The sequence below is a fragment of the Excalfactoria chinensis genome, chromosome Z, assembly GCF_039878825.1.
Source record: "Excalfactoria chinensis isolate bCotChi1 chromosome Z, bCotChi1.hap2, whole genome shotgun sequence".
NCBI lineage: Eukaryota > Metazoa > Chordata > Aves > Galliformes > Phasianidae > Excalfactoria > Excalfactoria chinensis.
The window spans coordinates 45,129,110-45,145,313 of NC_092857.1; the positions used below are offsets into that span (position 1 = coordinate 45,129,110).

General features: G+C 45.0%; 1 protein-coding gene across 5 annotated transcripts in view; it reads left to right on the top strand.

Annotated features, from left to right (window-relative positions):
- The first annotated feature begins 1,659 nt into the window (after positions 1-1,659).
- The window catches only part of GNE (glucosamine (UDP-N-acetyl)-2-epimerase/N-acetylmannosamine kinase), a 34,992-nt gene continuing 20,447 nt past the window's right edge, over positions 1,660-16,204 (top strand). The window contains exon 1 of one of the 5 annotated variants that reach the window (XM_072360129.1): positions 1,660-1,863. In XM_072360129.1, the coding sequence (XP_072216230.1) occupies positions 1,813-1,863 (51 nt within the window). In that variant the 5' untranslated portion in view covers positions 1,660-1,812. Of the gene's footprint in view, positions 1,864-11,052; positions 11,127-11,323; positions 11,502-11,746; positions 11,757-16,204 lie in introns of those variants that run through there. The other 4 variants (XM_072360131.1, XM_072360130.1, XM_072360132.1 and 1 more) reach the window with 4 other exon arrangements.

Below are 16,204 nucleotides of genomic sequence, written 5' to 3' on the forward strand. Positions count from 1 at the left end.
CCTCCATGCAGAAAAAAAAAATGGTACCCACTGATGTTTATCAGTGTTTGCTGAAAGTGCATGGAGATCAAACAGCAGATGTCACACAGTGAGGCAGTGGGTGGTGCATTTCAGCCAGGGTGATAGCAACAGTGGATTGCCTCTGCTGGTGCAGATTGTTATGAAAGTTGCACGCAGGCTCTTGTTCATTGCTGGTGGAAATGCACAGCTCTTTGCTCTTTGAAATAGTGTTATTGCACTCTTTGTACCTGTGGTCGTTTCCTTAGGAACTAAGGAAGGAGATGTTTCTGTCAGAGTGACTTATGTATATGTATGCACATATGGAAATACATACATATGCATAATACTGCTCTGGGGGAAGAATATCTGTTGATGTTTCAATGCACTAAGAGCTGCAAAAATACAAAGGAGAGACGTGGCTTAATAGAAGAGTGTAGTACATATGGGTTTCAGTTCAGACTGCAGACAGAAAAATTTAAGGTAACTTTCTGACACAGAAAAAGCAAAGAACGGGGGGAAAAAATTTAAAACATTAAAACACATTAAAAAAAAAAAAAAAAAAAAAAAAAAAGTTGTGAAGTTGTGCCAGTTATGCATATGGAGAAGAGGGAAAAACACAATATGTGTTTCATGGCAAACTACCTCCTCAAGCTCCTGTTCTACAAGTGTCCACATTTGAAACCTTTTCCTGTAGTTGCCTTTTTTTTAGGTACATAACGGTGTAAAATGAGCAATCAGAAACACAGTGGCAATGAAATGTAAAACCATAAACTTCTATGGCTGCAAGAGGAGGGATGAAAGCAGTTATTAGCACAGCATGTGGGTCCTGAGTTACAAAATTTGTCGGTGATGTAAGGCACAAATCTGGCCACAGAGTGGGAGCTGCCCAGTAGAACTGACATAGATCTGCTGATTGAAGCTGTTGTGCTATAAAGGTGTTAGGCTGAATGTGTTTGGGCATAGTGGTGGTGGGTTGATCGTTGGACAAGATCTTGGTGGATTTTTCCAACCTTAACGACTCTATGATTCTATTACAAGAACAAAGAAAAACAGTAGGAAAGGAGAGAACGGTTGAGGACAGCACATATCGAGGCCTGTATGCCTAAGACCAGAAGCCAGACAGGGAACAACTGCTGTACCCTGGAACCTGCAAGTCAGGGCCACACGGATGCGGCAGCAGCTCGCTGTGAGTGTGGGCTGAGGGGCGGTCCGGGAGCAGGGTGAGCGTTCAGCACTGCCCGGAGGACGGAGCGCAGCTGCAAGCAGCCACAGAGGACGCAGCCCTGAAATGGGGTACGCAGATGCAAGCAGCAGCTGGAGGCAGACTCCCGAAGTCCGCGCTGCTTCTGTTGTCGCTGCCTCACGGACCTGCGCTTGGAAGCGCCGCTGTTCGATGCAGCTGCCATGTAGGTTTTGCCTCCCAAGCACCTTGGCCCTAGCGAGCCGCGGGTCCTACCGCTCTGCTAGGCGGTACATCTGGACATCCCGGCAGCGCTACCACGCGAGGGCTCAGTGGCAACCCGCTGACTCCCCTGCGCAGCCCGCCTTCCCCTCCGCTCCCCGCCTCGGCAGCCGAGCTGAACGAGGCTCCAGGGGTGCGCGGCACCGTCCGACCGCACACCCTCGACGACCCTGAGACTCAACAACGTCCCCCACCGCGCCCCCTCCCTCTCGCTCATCCCTTCCTCCCTCCTCCCCGCCCTTCGGGGCGGTGCTTACGGCTCCGCCGCGACCGCCGGCTCAGGGCTCCTCTCCTGTTCCTTCTGCTCCCTCGGCCTGGCAGCGGCAGCACCGGGGACAAGCGGCTCGGCCATGGGCACCAACATGCCGCCGCGCCGGGAGCCGCCCGCCCAAGGCCCCCATGTAAGTCAGCGGCGCGGCTCCACGCAGCCCGCGGGGGTGGGGGGGCGGGAGGGGTGGTGCGGCGGTGTGGGGGCCTCGGGGAGCCCCCGGGAACAGGGCGACGCCCGGAGATGCCGTGCCTCGACCCCGCGGGGCCGGCGCCGGGCGGACTGGATGCGGGAGCTCCGCCGTGCTGCGCGGCTTTAGCTTTACTGCGTAGTCCGTGTTAAGGTTTAGGAGCTGGAAGCCTTCGCTCAGCCGGCACCGTCTCTCTTGTGACTTGTCCTGGTGGCGCTGAGGCATGGCCCCATTGTGCCAGATGTTCTGAAGGGAGCACTGAGAAGAAAGATGCGGAGCCTTGGAGGATTCACATCCCAAGCAGGATATGGGCAGTGGGTGGGTGTGGGAGCTTCATCTCTGTGGGGCAGTATTTCTGGGTAGGTTCTCTCTGAAGGCGTTTAGCTAACAGAAGTGAAGTGAAGGTGGTGCTGAGGGAAAGGCAGAAAAGAGCCAGACACAGGGAGAAGGGGTTGCTGAGCCATGGGGGCTGACGAGGTGCCCAGCAAGCCCCAGGCAGGTCCCTGCTTCTTCCCCTTGTGCAGCACTCCCAGCACAGGGTTGGCTGTGCCCAAAGTGGTTACCGCTGGCTGCTAAATACCACCTGTAGAGCAGGTTCAATGACTGCTCATCCTTTTTCATGTCTGTGACCAGAAGGTATGACTGCATGTAGTAAGGATGCAGAAAAGACATTGAAGATCTGCTCTGCAGAGAAGCACCTGGTTGTGCTGATGGACAGTAGGTTGGTCATAAGCCAGCAGTGTGCCCTTGAGGCCAAGAAGGTCAATGGTGTCTTGGGTTGAATTTTTAAAAGAGTGTGGCCAGCAGATCCTTCTGTTCTGCCCTGGTGAAGCCATATCTGAAGTATTGTGTCCAGTTCTGGGCTCCTCTGTTTTAGAAAGGCAGAGAACTTCTAGAGAGAGTCCAGTAGAGGGCCACACAGATGATGAGGGGCCTGGAGCATCTCCTCTATGAGGAAAGAGGAAGAAAGACCTGAGGCTGTTCAGCCTGGGGAAGAGAAGGCTGAGAGGGGATCTTATCAGTACTTATCAGCCGAGCTCTTTTTAGTGGTATGCAGTAATGGAAGGGACAAAGGCACAAACTGGGATACAAGAAGTTCCATCTGAACATGAGGAAAATCTTCTTTACTGTGGGGGTGACAGAGCACTGGAACAGACTGTCCACAGTAGCTGAGGAGTTTCCTTCTCTGGAGATATTCAGAGTCTGCTTGGATGCTCTCCTTTGTGACCTCCTCTAGGGAAGCTGCTTTAGCAGGAGGTTGGACTGGACAATCTTCAGAGGTCCCTTCCAACTCCTACAGTTCTGTGATTCTGTGATGTCTGCCAAAGTGCAAAACCTAAGATGTGCTCCTGTACATGCAAAGAGGTCTTGTTCTGTTTGAATCTAAATGTCTTACCATGTCATCTAGAAATTCCTCTTTCTCTAAAGTATGTCTTTATACATGCTAGTTTTCCTCTTGCCTCCCAGTCAGCTTTTAGCTCAGATCTGGCTCCCAGTCTCCCTGAAGGTGCTGAGAAATAACATTATCCTGGATATCCTCCAGTGACAGCATCCATCTAAGATACAGACTTTAAAAATGTGGATTTCCAGCAAGTGCTGAAAATATGTCCATAGCCTTTATTTTTAAGTAAAAAGTTCTTTGTCAAAGTTTTTTTGACCTCTTGTAGGTGTGTTTCCCCATGGTGCCTTAAGTTTAAAGACGACACCATCGTGTCATGACATCAGAGTCTGAAAAGAGTAGACTAACACAGAGATGGGAACTAACTTTATCAAAGCTCCCCATTCATAACAAGGAAGTGAGCAGGGCAGATGGCAACAGAGGGCAACAGAAGCCCCCCCAGGCTTTAAAGTAGAATGTTACTACACAAAAACTGAGAGAACCTTTTGACTTTGGTCTCCTACCAGAAGGATTCTCACCTCTGCTCCACTACTCCTGTGCCATTTTATATTTAACCAGTCTACCTGCAGCCTGGAGTATTTAGCTAGTGAGATACTGTGGGAAATAATTAAGGAACTGAGAATCCTGTGATGCTCAAGAAAACGGGATTTTTATGCATTACATAAAAATGAGACTAGGGCAGAATCAAGGATCCCCCTAACATTTTTTGGCAAACCTGCATAATCCCATGTGGTGGGAGTTGGTTGTGGTGACTTTCCCACTAAATACCTTGCTTTAAATGTGCAAAACATCCTTTTGAAAATCCTTTTCCAATTGCCACATTTTTCTCATAATTCTACTGTAAAAGAATGAGATAGCTCACAGGATTTGTGTGAGACACGAGAGCATGCTACACAGTGTCAGTACTCCAGAATTGCCTGTCAGGGTTTTAGAAAGCACTGGCAAATAGTCCCCTCAGTCAAAGGCAGGGATGCTTGTGCTGATTTTTAACATGACTGCCTCTGTAGCCAAGCTGATCAGAAGGTGTCTGTAACCATATGGCTCTGGGTGGCCTTCTACATACTGGCACACATCTCGCCTTGGGAAAATAGGCTGCTTGTCTCTGGTGGTGTTCCAGGCATATGGCCTTTCCCATAGAGCCTCAGTACAGCTCGTGGAGTCTAGAGCACCTATCGGGAGCACTGCCTTTCCCGCAAAGTCAGTAAATATTTTAGCAGTAGTTTTTACTTTGTAATTTGAGACCATTTCATTCAAACATTGAGTACCAAATCAAAGCCCTAATGAAATACCATGCGTAGAAGTCCAGCTGAGAAAATGAGACTGTCCTGGAAGTTATCTAAGAATAACTGCTGATCATCACTCAGATACTTTAGATGTGATGTTCTGTTTCAATTAACTGTGTAGAGGAAGGATGGAAAGTAAATTATCATTTACCATATTAGTTGTTTTTTGTTTGTTTGTTTGTTTGTTTGTTTTCCCCTTTCTAAATGTCACCCTGAACTATAAAACTTTGCTCTTTGTCATTTACAAAGTCCTGGCTTTCTGCCCAAGTAAAACGTGTTTATGGAAGGTCTGTGGCAGTCTTCTTGCACAGTCCTTAGAGATAGTGCCTCCTTTAAATTGGTGTGCTTGTTCTTACTTTTCCTCAACTTTTGCTTGTTGTTTGGAGAACAAAACCATTTCTGGAGATTGCTGGTAATGAAAATGTGGGCTATAGATAGTCCAAACAAACAAACAAACAAACAACAACAACAACAAAAAGGAGGTTGTTTTCTCCCTGACCTAGAATTAAAAACAAAAATATACTTTTAGATAGTGCTTGATGCAGAAAATGTTGTGCTTTTGACTGTCATCTGAGCCTTCCACAGCATTTCTGCAAGGATACAAAAATACGGCATTGTTTCAGGGCCAGATAACAGCCACTTAATAGTGTAGGATTTAAGACTGCTCTAAAAGTCACACAAATAAAAATGATACTTGCATAACTGGACCTGGTATGTTACAGGCTTACGAGTCAGGAGGATTTGCCCATTTCTTGCTACACACACACCACACACACACACACACACACGGCTCATTAGGAGCTATAAAAAAGCTGTAAAGCTTATGTACTACCTGGACAAGATGAACAAGTAGAAACTTCCAGACCTGCTCACAGTGTAGGAAGTATTTATTAATCCTGACAGAAGGACAGAGTTTGGTGCTGCAACTTTCCTCTCTGCTGTCCATTTAGTTATTATTTTCAATAACATATCTCAATTCGAAGTGGGGAAAATCAGGTAGTCCTATCAGTGGATGTGCATTTCTGCTTCTGCCCTGTTGCATTTCCTGTTCCATGGCAGCACATCTCTGCACCTTTGTTGGAGCTTGCAAACCTGCACAGCCCCACAAGAATAGCAACTCCTCATTGGATCTGCCCTCACTGTCTGCACCAGTTGAGACAAAAATGGCCAGCACCAGTCCATCACTGAAAGGAAGGCTGCAGTGAGGACCAAATGCTGGGTGGAATGTGGAAGAGAAGATTAGAGCCACAGCACTACTGGCAGATCATAATTTTGATATCTTACATCTCTAGGGTTGTTATAATGCAGCATGCATGAAGGAGAAAAGATGCAGCTCAAGCTTCCTCTTGAAAGCCAGATAGCAGATCAAGTTATGCTTTGTAACTGTGCCTCTTTAAAGAGAATTAACAAGTTGTGATAGAAGCTCAGAGTGATGAGAACTGAGAAAGCTTAGTAGAACTTTGTTCTGCTCTCTGGTCCTTCACATTTGAGAGGCATTTTCATCGAGCTAACTTGGCCATTTCTTCTTCACGTTTTCCTTTACCAAGTGTGCCTGAAAAATACCACTCCCAAGGGAAGATGAAGTGAAAACTGAAATGTTTGTTGACAGACTTACCACTGTTCTTATCTAATGACAACAGCTTGCAACCAAGTTGATTCCTCCCCAGCTTTTGTCCAAATACTCTCAATTAGGTACAGTGGCTGCATGCATTCCTGTTTGAACACATCTCAGCCAGTTTTAAGTAGACTGTCTTCTCTGCTTATCTGACGCTTAGACACAGCACAGGCTTCAGCAGACTGCATCCTGCCATCCTGCTTGAAAATCCTGCTACAAGCATCACCCCAGATAGGCTGCCATCATTATTCAACCCCAGCTGCTTCAAAACCAGCTTGAAGTGTGCTGTATCCCCTAGTGGATGCTTGACGTGTGTCAACAAGCATGAATCAGCAATAGCAATCATGTTTATTCTAGCAGAAGTGTACACTAGTGGAACTTGAAACAGACAAACCACGTCCTTAAGAGCTTTTAACCCGAGTAAAGAAAACAGACCCTTAAAGCACTGTATTGATCTCACAAGCAGAGTGGATCATGTGATGGCAGCAGAAAGTGGGTCAGATCCACTATTTTATTTTTAGAGAGACAGGGTGGGGGGAAAAACAAAACAAAACAAAACAAAAAATCCCAACTTGTGTAAAGTTTCTTTCAGTTGAAGATGTAGGCTCAAGTCATCAGAGATTGAATGAAATGATATAAATCACATTGACGTCGTCAGCACTCTTTTGTGTGGGTTTTAGATATGTTCTATCTTAGCCCTCCTTGGCCAAAGAGTCCACCAGAACAGAAGCTGCCTTTCATGCTGTGCGTCTATTGCTACTCTAGCAAGTTACTGGAAACCTGATTCAAATTTTATAGGTAAATATAAATTATATAATAATCCACCAAAAACCATGATGTTACCATCACTGTAATCTGTTATAGAACACTAGCAACTTTAAAGTCTTGTGATGCCTTTATCCAATTCCTGTAATTTCAACGACAATCTCAGTTCTCCTTACCTGGTTTTGATGGACCTCATTTTATCATAGGTTCTTTGATTTTCAGATATTTTTTAATTTCCTCTTCCTTGGCAAGGAACTCTGTGCCAAAAACCTTACCAGCATCCATGTCATCTAAATTATAAGCAAGGATGTGAGAAATCTGTGCTGTGAGGGCAGCAGGAAATAAAACCCCAAATCTTATAGCATGGCATAAACAACTTTGTCTCATCTTCCCTATCTCCCCTTTCTCTGAAACATCAGATATAAGTTGCAAGTCCATGCTGTGGTGCTACTGACCTAAAACTGCTGTGGTTGCTTGCCGTAAGTATTGACTATACACTGCTCACCTGGTAGTTTTGTGAAGAACAAACAAGAAGATGCAGAAAGGCAGTATTTTGTTATGCTTTTCCTGCTGTGTGCATCTGCTTGTATTCTCCTTAAATCATATAATAGGTATTACCCAGTCTTTTCCTATGAGGTACATTCACAACAGAGTGCATTCACAGCAGCTGAACACTGCTGGACACCGCTTTCCTCAGAAAGAATGACTGCATCAGAAGGACCAGCTGTACTGGAAGCACTATGCCTTTACCTTTATTATTTAAGCTCTTTCATGCTTTTTTTTTTTTTTTTTTTTTTTTTTTTTTTCTGGCACAACGCACAAGGATATGCACAGCTGCTTTTGGTTACTTGTGAAACTCGTAGACTGAGTTTTCACTTCCTTATACTCAGCAACTGGTTTTGACATAAATCAAACAGATGTAAATGGGGAGTTAAGGAGGGAGATAACGCCTACACTTGATGTAGATGTTGATTTAAAGACACATTCCTTTGTTTTGGGTGGAAGGAGGTAATTTCCATTCAGAAGGCAGTGGCACTGAGTGTCAGCCCATGCTATCCACCTCCTGTGTGACAGTGCGGTCAGGGACTGACAGGTCCCTTCTCTCAGGTGCAGGTCACAGTCTGTATCTGTCACCTCACTCAGGATGACTTTCCAAACAGTACGTTCTCTAAGTCAGATGCAGATAAAAGGACATGATCAGAGGGTCTCCTGTTCAAAGCCTAAGCAGCAAACATGCAAACATGCCCTCTTTGGAAAAAAAAAAAAAAAAAAAAAAAAAAAAAAGTAAGCCCATCTCCAGTTACTGATCCAGTTAAGATGCTCTTTCTCTCTTGAAAACAGTCAATTTCAAACAGAGTTTGAAGTATTTCCAAGGACAAGTATTGCCTTTGGTGGATTGTTTTTTGTTTGTTTGTTTCTTTAATAAATTGCCACAAAGCCTCTTAAGATGTTTTATGGTTGAAAATTTTCATACTTGTTCATCAAAACCTTTTTTTTTTTTTTTTTTTTTTTTTTTTCCCTACTGAGGGGATAGAAGTATAACTTATAGAATCATAGAATCATAGAATTACCCAGGTTGGAAAAGACCTTGAAGATCATCAAGTCCAACCGCAGCCTAACCAGTACCCTATCTCTAAAAACCCTCTGCTAAATCATATCCCTGAGTACCACATCCAAACGGCTCTTAAACACATCCAGGGATGGTGATTCAACCACCTCCATGGGGAGCCTATTTTAGTACCTAACTACCCTTTCTTTAAAGAAGTTCTTCCTAATATCCAACTTAAATTTGCCCTGGCGCAACTTGAGGCCATTTCCCCTCATCCTGTCACTTCTCATCCTGTCACTTGTCACTATTGAGAAGAGACCTGCCCCACTCTCACTGTAAGAACCTTTCAGGTACTGGAAGAGCGTGATAAGGTCTCCCCTCAGCCTCCTTTTCCCCAGACTAAACAGCCCCAGCTTCCTTAGCTTCTCCTTGTAGGGCTGATTCTCCAAGCCCTTCATGAGCCTTGTTCCCTTCTCTGGACTTCTCTCATTCCTTGCATTTATTTTCTTTTAGTTGAGTTGCCTACAGGAGGTGCTATGAGCTTCTCTTTTTTGAGAAGCTGAAATTGAAAACAGAAGGGATGTAACACACATTATGTAGGTTGATCTGAAAGTAATGTCTCCTATTTACCTCCAAGAAAACTACAACAGATACAAAGAGCACAACAGCACTGTTTCGAAGAGCAAATTCTCAGTTACGAAACACTCTTTTTCAAAATAGTCCCCACCGATAGCTGTGCTTTTTGACAGTGATGAGCAAAGCCTGCATGCTGCTCTTTTATCAGTGTGCACTAGTGCAGGCTACCTCATTGCTTGGAAAATGTTGCTGACACAGTTCATCTTTCATCAGCCTGAACAGATAGAAGTTGGAAGGTGCCCCTCTATATGGTGCGAATGGTTGGACAGTCCAACCAAGACTGGCAGTGCGCTCCACCATCTTCAGACTGGTATGGGGCCTGGTATTATTGTGTTGCAAGAGAAAGGTTGTCTTCTTCTCTGACTTGACGTTGGACATTTGAGCCTGCATCTTAGTCAGTGTCATCACATAGCAGTCAGAACCGATGATTTGTCTGGGTTCCAGGAAATCCAGAAGGATCATCCCTTTCCTATCCCAAAAGACAGTGCACATCACTGTGCCTGCTGAGGGCTGTGTCTTGAACTTTTTCTTTGAGGAGGAATTCATTCACTTGTCACCACTTGAATGGCCATTCTGACTCCAGCTTATAGTGGGGACACCACCTCTCATCACTGGTAATGATGTGATCCAGGAAACTGTCATCTTCAGCCTCATGTTGGTTCAGTAGGTCCTGACAAACTGGCATATGGTGTTTTTTCTGTGAGATCATTTGTGGGACCCACCCAACCAGTGCAAACTTTGTGCTATTCTGACATTGCAACCATTGTTTCCAATGTACAGGAGCCAATATTCAGTTCTGTTCATAATCTTCCAATCTGCATGGATGAGCTGATCAACATGCTCTTTGTTTCATGGTATGTCAGCTGTGTGTAGCCATCTGGAACATGACTTGTCTTTCACATCACTACTGCTGAAACATGTCACGCACCACCTCAATATGTGACACCTGCTGTTTGGTCCCCATAAAAGTTCACCAAGCTTCAATGAAAGCCAATGAGTGCCATTTTTTTTCTGCACGGAGGAATTCAGTGTCATACCTTTGCTTCATACACGCTTCCATGTCAGTTGCTATGGTGTCAGATTGCCCCTCTGCCACCACCAGTCACACGGCAACAGCGTGTAATGGGATACTGGTGGGAAGGATCCACCTCTACTGCTGTACCACCAACATCCACCTCTGATGGCGTGGGCTAGTGTCATAAAATAGTAGTTGAGAAGCCCTTCTGGGTGGATGAATAAAGATACACTTTGGACTGAAGAACTGTCAGAGCATAGGTGCCAAATAGATGTTTGTGACATGAGCTTGGTATTTTCTAAGTGTCTGAGGATGGATGGCCCTGCCACATCAGTCTGTCAGTTTCTCAGGCTTCAGCAGCACTAATCAGAGATCCGTCATATGGAGGAAAATCACAGTGAAGAACCCTCCTTCGTCTACGATGTGGCACTACAGCATTTTATTTAGGTGTTTCCATAGGAAAACATAGTGGGCAAGTGCTGCTGAGGAGCAGAACCCAGATCCAGGTCAGACCCAGTCTGAGAAAATTAGGTGTTTCTTACAGTCATCTGAAGCACAGAGGTGATGAGTAACGCCTGGAGGCAGGTTTTAAACTAGCTCCATCACGGCACTGCCGGTGAAGCCAACGGGATGGAAGTCAATACAGGCGCTCTTGGCTGAATTAACACCCGGGCCGCGCACCCGCGTGGCTCACCCAGAGCCTCCTGAGGGTCGGGCACGTGTCCCAGCCGCGGACCCGCCGCTGTGCGCTTCGCTCTTGCCCAGCGCCTACAACGGACACGGCTGCCAGCCTGTACCCCCCTCGGTGTCTCGGCGGGCCCGGGCAGCCGCTGACAGGCGGGCCGTCCCCCCCCGCCCACCGTGGGCGGGGCTCCTATGCGCGCGGCTCCGGCACAGCTACTGCGGCCTCTGCGCGGCGCGGGAAGAGGCGGCCGCCGGGCGAGGTGATTGCCGAGCGGGACACCGGGGCGGCTGGGCCGCGCCGCGACGAAGGGAGGGCAGCGGGCAGCGGGCAGCCGGCAGCGGGCAGCCGGCGGAGGAGCGGTGCCTCTGCGGGCGTCACCGGGCGTGGCGCGCATGCGTGGCGTGGTGTGGCGTGGTGTGGCGTGGCGTGGCTGGTCGGGGTGGGGGAGGGCGAGGGTCTGCCGCAGGGGAGCGGCCGTTCCACGCGCGTGCGGGCGGCTCCGCGACGGGCTGGGCCCTGCGGCGATGGGCGCGGATGCGCGGGGAGGAAGCGGAGCCGGTGAGGCGGCGGGTCCGGGGGGAGAGGAGGAGCGAGCGTGTGGGGAGGAGCGCCTCGCTTCTGCTGAGAGCCGTCAGTCAGTGGTGGTTCGGTTCGGGTTGTTGCGGGTCGTTTATCTTCGGGGTGCATCTGCGGGGTTCGGGAAAATGCGTCGGTCTGGCAGCAGCAGAACGGCCGCCTGAACCGAGGCCTGCAGCACAACCTTGTGCTGCAGGGGGTCAGCAGGGTACTAAAAATAATTCTGCTTCGGGGCTGCCCAAAACGTAACGTTGACCGAAGCTGAAATGTGGAATGTGTGTGCGGCAGTGGAGTCTGGTGAGAGGCTGGTGAGGTTTGTGTCTGATCTGGGAACGTCATTCATGCAGCTTCAAAGACACGCATTAGGGATGTCGGTTTCACATCTTCGGTGTGATTTCATTTATCACTGTTTTTACACATGCAGAGCTAGGATGTCCTGCACAGGAGCATCTCCAGAAGAGTCTGGTTTAGAGCTGGGGGAGCAGTGATGCTGCAGGATCTGACTGCAAGTGGTGTGATTCAAGGTTGCTTGTGGCGATAAAGGGTAACATGCACCCTGAGCTAATTGTATGTGGCTCTGGGAGTCTGCATAGCCTGTTGGATACAAAGAGAGATGAGGTCAAATTAGGGCAGCCACCATCTAAACACATAACTGCGGAAGTTCTAGCGGGAGGAAGTAATTAGTTTGAGGTGTCACCATCTGAAAGTGTAAACTGGCTTTTAATTATAACAGTGCTTTTTAAGCAAGGGTCTAATGAAAATACAAATGTAACACCTCACTGTAGAACAAATGCTATTAATTTGTGGCTGAATTTATAGAATTCAGCTTCATTTTTCACGAGAATAAATTGCTGAAGTTCCAGGTTGTATCTCTTCTGCTTAAGGTGGTTGGCACTGATGGTTTACTGGGCTGAATGAGAAATGCCATTTCTGATGAGCTCTGATGAGGGAGGCAGCTGTTTTTGCTTTTTGCCACTCTTTCGTTCTCAAAAGTGAATCGTGACTGATGGAGTTATATTAGAAAAAAAAAAAATTATCACCGTGACAGTTACAGTTTCACAGAGCTCTAATGGATTGCAAGTGGAAACTAGAAATATCTTTTACCATTGACAACTTGGGATGGATTTCTGACAGGTCCTAACATGACTGTTGTGCAAAATATTTTTTGTTGCTGTTGTTATATGTGACAAAATCTAATATACATCAAAAATAGGGAAAACTTGGAAAAACTGATGATTATATTAATATGTCACAAGGGTAGGATGCTAAAATAGCCTAATGGACTTCATTTTAAAAATTTACTGAAAAATGTGAGGGTGTGGAGGTTTTTTTGTTTTTTTGTTTTTTTGTTTTTTTGTTTTCTTCCTGTTTATAAGGTGGACATGGAGGAATACCTGTGCAATAGTATCAGTAATGTAGAAACAACTAAAGGAAAATTATTTTGAAGTCAGAATGTGAGAAAGCTGAAAACCTCTCTCTTTTGTGTTGTTTGTGTACATTGCACAGCATGTAACCCCAGGCTGTCATCTGACCTTGAGTCTTCTGTGAAAGTGCAAAATCTGATCCTTCCAAGACCTTGCAGAAGTAATTCTCTGTTTTCCGCACAGCAAACTTCTATTGCACTGTAAAAAACAAAAATTAAAGGAGCATGAAATTGGACAGTCAGTGTTATTGTCATGCTTACACAGCAGCTGCTTGGGAAGAGCTTCCCTAGCTATCAAAATGGGTAGAGAGATTGATGCTGCTGTATCTGTGTCAGAGGTGAGCAATCCTTGTGCGTTAAGCTGGAAGAAGTCACCTCGTGTTTACTTGCCATGAAAATGCAGTAAAAATCTGACATAGCATCGGATTTCATACCCTGAGGATAGTACTTATTTAAAATCCAGTTATTCACAGAAGGAGAACTGCAAAAATATACCTGGTTTGATGTTCTCCTACCAAAATGGTGGTTTCTGCTGGGGGGAGAAAGGGAGACAGAAGTGTCCACTGGGTTCCTGTGTATTTTTAATGGATTTTTCTTTCCCTCTGAATCTTTATTTTTTTCATTGGCTGAAGTAATTCAAAAGAGCAAGGTAAAATTGTAAAGGTAGGTTTAGGGTAGGTAAACATTAAACGCGGTTACAAGGCTTAATCAGCTACTTAACAGGTTGTATGAGTCCATTAGAGGAAATGTCTTGTTACATTAACTGCTGATGTTGTTTGTTTAAAAACAACAACAACAACAACAAAAACACAAGAACCAAGTATTCAGTTTCTGGGAGATTTTCGTTGTCAAGAGCTCTTTTTTTAAAAATAAACAACAACAGCAACGAGAAATATACTCCAGTTCAACTAATGATGATTGCCATTATTAACTCCAAAAATTGTTCTTTTACTGTAACCTGACCCAATGTTGTATTATTTAATATCTTGATGTACTTTGGCCTGCAACATAGTATGGAAGGGATTAGGAGTCAATATTTAACTCACTGCATTTCACCGAACTGTGTTTGACAGATACATAAACTGGCTTGAGCAAGAACTTTCTTTTTGTTTACAGAATCTATCAGTGAATGTATCTCCTAGCAGTTTGCTACATTCTGTGGTTTTATAATAGTTGTGTTTTGGTTTTTTTTTTCCTTTAATTTACTTATGTGCCAATAATTATCTTAGCTAGAAATTTTGAATTTCCATTTGAATAAGAAAAAGTCATTCTACTGTTTAGAATTACAGAATCATCTAAATTGGAAAAGGCCTTCAAGAATATGAAGTTCAACCAGCAGCCTGACCTCGCAAATCTGGTTGCTAAACCATCTCCTTTAGTTATGCCTCTTAAATACCTCCAGGGCTGGGGACTCCAGCACTTCTCTGGGCAGCCTGCTTCAGTGCTTGATCACGCTCTTGAGGAAGAAATTCTTCCTAGTGTCTATTTTAAAGAATCCTTGGCACAACTTGAGTTTTTTCTCCTTGTGTTTATCACCTGAGAAGAGACACCTACACACACTTTGCTGCAGTTTCCTTTCAGATAGTTCCAGGGAGTGATGAGAACCTCCAGATCCCTTTCCATAGAGCTGCTCTTTAGCCTCTTGTGCCCCAGTCTACATATATCCAGGATTGCCCTATCCCACGTTTGCAAGGTTTCTCAGCAAGACATCTCTACCCTCAGGGGAATCAATAGTTTTTCCCTGTGTAGTGGTGTCAGCAAACTCACTTAGTGTTCCTTTCAGTCCTGCAACCAAGTCATTTACCAAAACTTTTAAGAGAACTGCCCCTAAAATAGTGCTCTGAGAAACTCCTCTAGTGATTGATTTCCAGATAGGTTTACTTTTAACTCTGGGTATTGTTGAATGTCATACAGTTGGACTTGGCCCACTGACTTAGTCTAACCAGATTCCTCTGGAAACCCTTCTTACTCTCAAGCAGATTCGCGTTTCTGCCTAGCTTGTTATTGTCAGCAAACTTAGAGAGGGTGCACTTGATCCCCTCATCCAGATCATTAATAAATTAAAGTGTTTAATAAAACTAGTTTCAAACTGATCCATGGAGAATATCACTGCTGACAAGCCACCAACTGGACTGATTTCTGTTTGCACTTTGAGCCCACCCATCCAGTCATTTCACACAGTTGATTGTATACCTGTCCATGCTGTGAGCAGCCAGTTTCACCAGGAGAATAATGTGGGAGATGGTGTCAAACACTTTATTAAAATTCAGGTGAACAACATCCACGGCCTTTCCATCATTTACTGAGAGGGTCATCTTGTCTGAGGAGATCAGGTTAATCAGGCAGGACCTGCCTTTCATAAAGCTATGCTGGCTGCATCTGTTCTCTCAGTTGTTCCATGTCTGCTGTTTTACAGCTTTCAAGAGGATCTGCTCCACAACCTTTCCCAGTACCAAGATGAGTACAGGCAGACCCATAGTTCCCTTGATCCTCTTTCCTGCCTTTCTAATGTACTGGAGTCACATTCACTGATTTCCAGTCAACTGGGACCTCCCCAGTTAGCTATGACTGACAGTAAATTATTGAGAGTGGCTTGGTGAGTGCTTTCACCACCTCCTTCAGTACCCATGGATGAATTCCATCCAGCCCGTTGAATTTATAAATATTACAAAGATGGTTACAAAGATGGTACAAAGGTTACCTATTTTTTACCATTGGACTATAGGTGCTTCATCTTGTTCCTTGCTACCATCTCTCAACTAAGGGGGATTGTGTATCATGGGGAAAATTGGCCTTCCTAATAAAAGGCACTAAGCATTTTAAACCTATAATCATTTTCCATCACTTCATTTTCCCTCACATCCGATAAAGGATGGAGGTTTTCCTTAATCCTCCTTTTGCAGTGATGTATTTATAAAGGTGTTATGTATTGTCTTTGACTGTAGTAGCTAAATTGATTTGCAGCTGAGCTTTGGCTAGTCCAGTTTTCTAGCTGTACAAATTGACAACAGCTTTATACTATTTCTACATTGCCTGCACCCTTTTCCAGTGTTCCACAATTCCACAGTTTAAAAGTTACAATTGAACTTCGTAGTATTTAAATACTCTTCGTGTAGAATATGTGAATTACTTATAGAAGAACAGGTGTTAAAATAGTGAATTCTACATAAATGGAAAAAGCAACCCTATTTCTTTTTCTTCTAAAATCTGTACTGCAAGGTATCAGTTGTCTGCTGTCACTGGGTAAGGCAGAGTGTGTCTATACTTCTGTGTTGCAGTTACATATGATATATGATATATGTATGATTATATTATATATAAAGTGTGCTATTTATTTG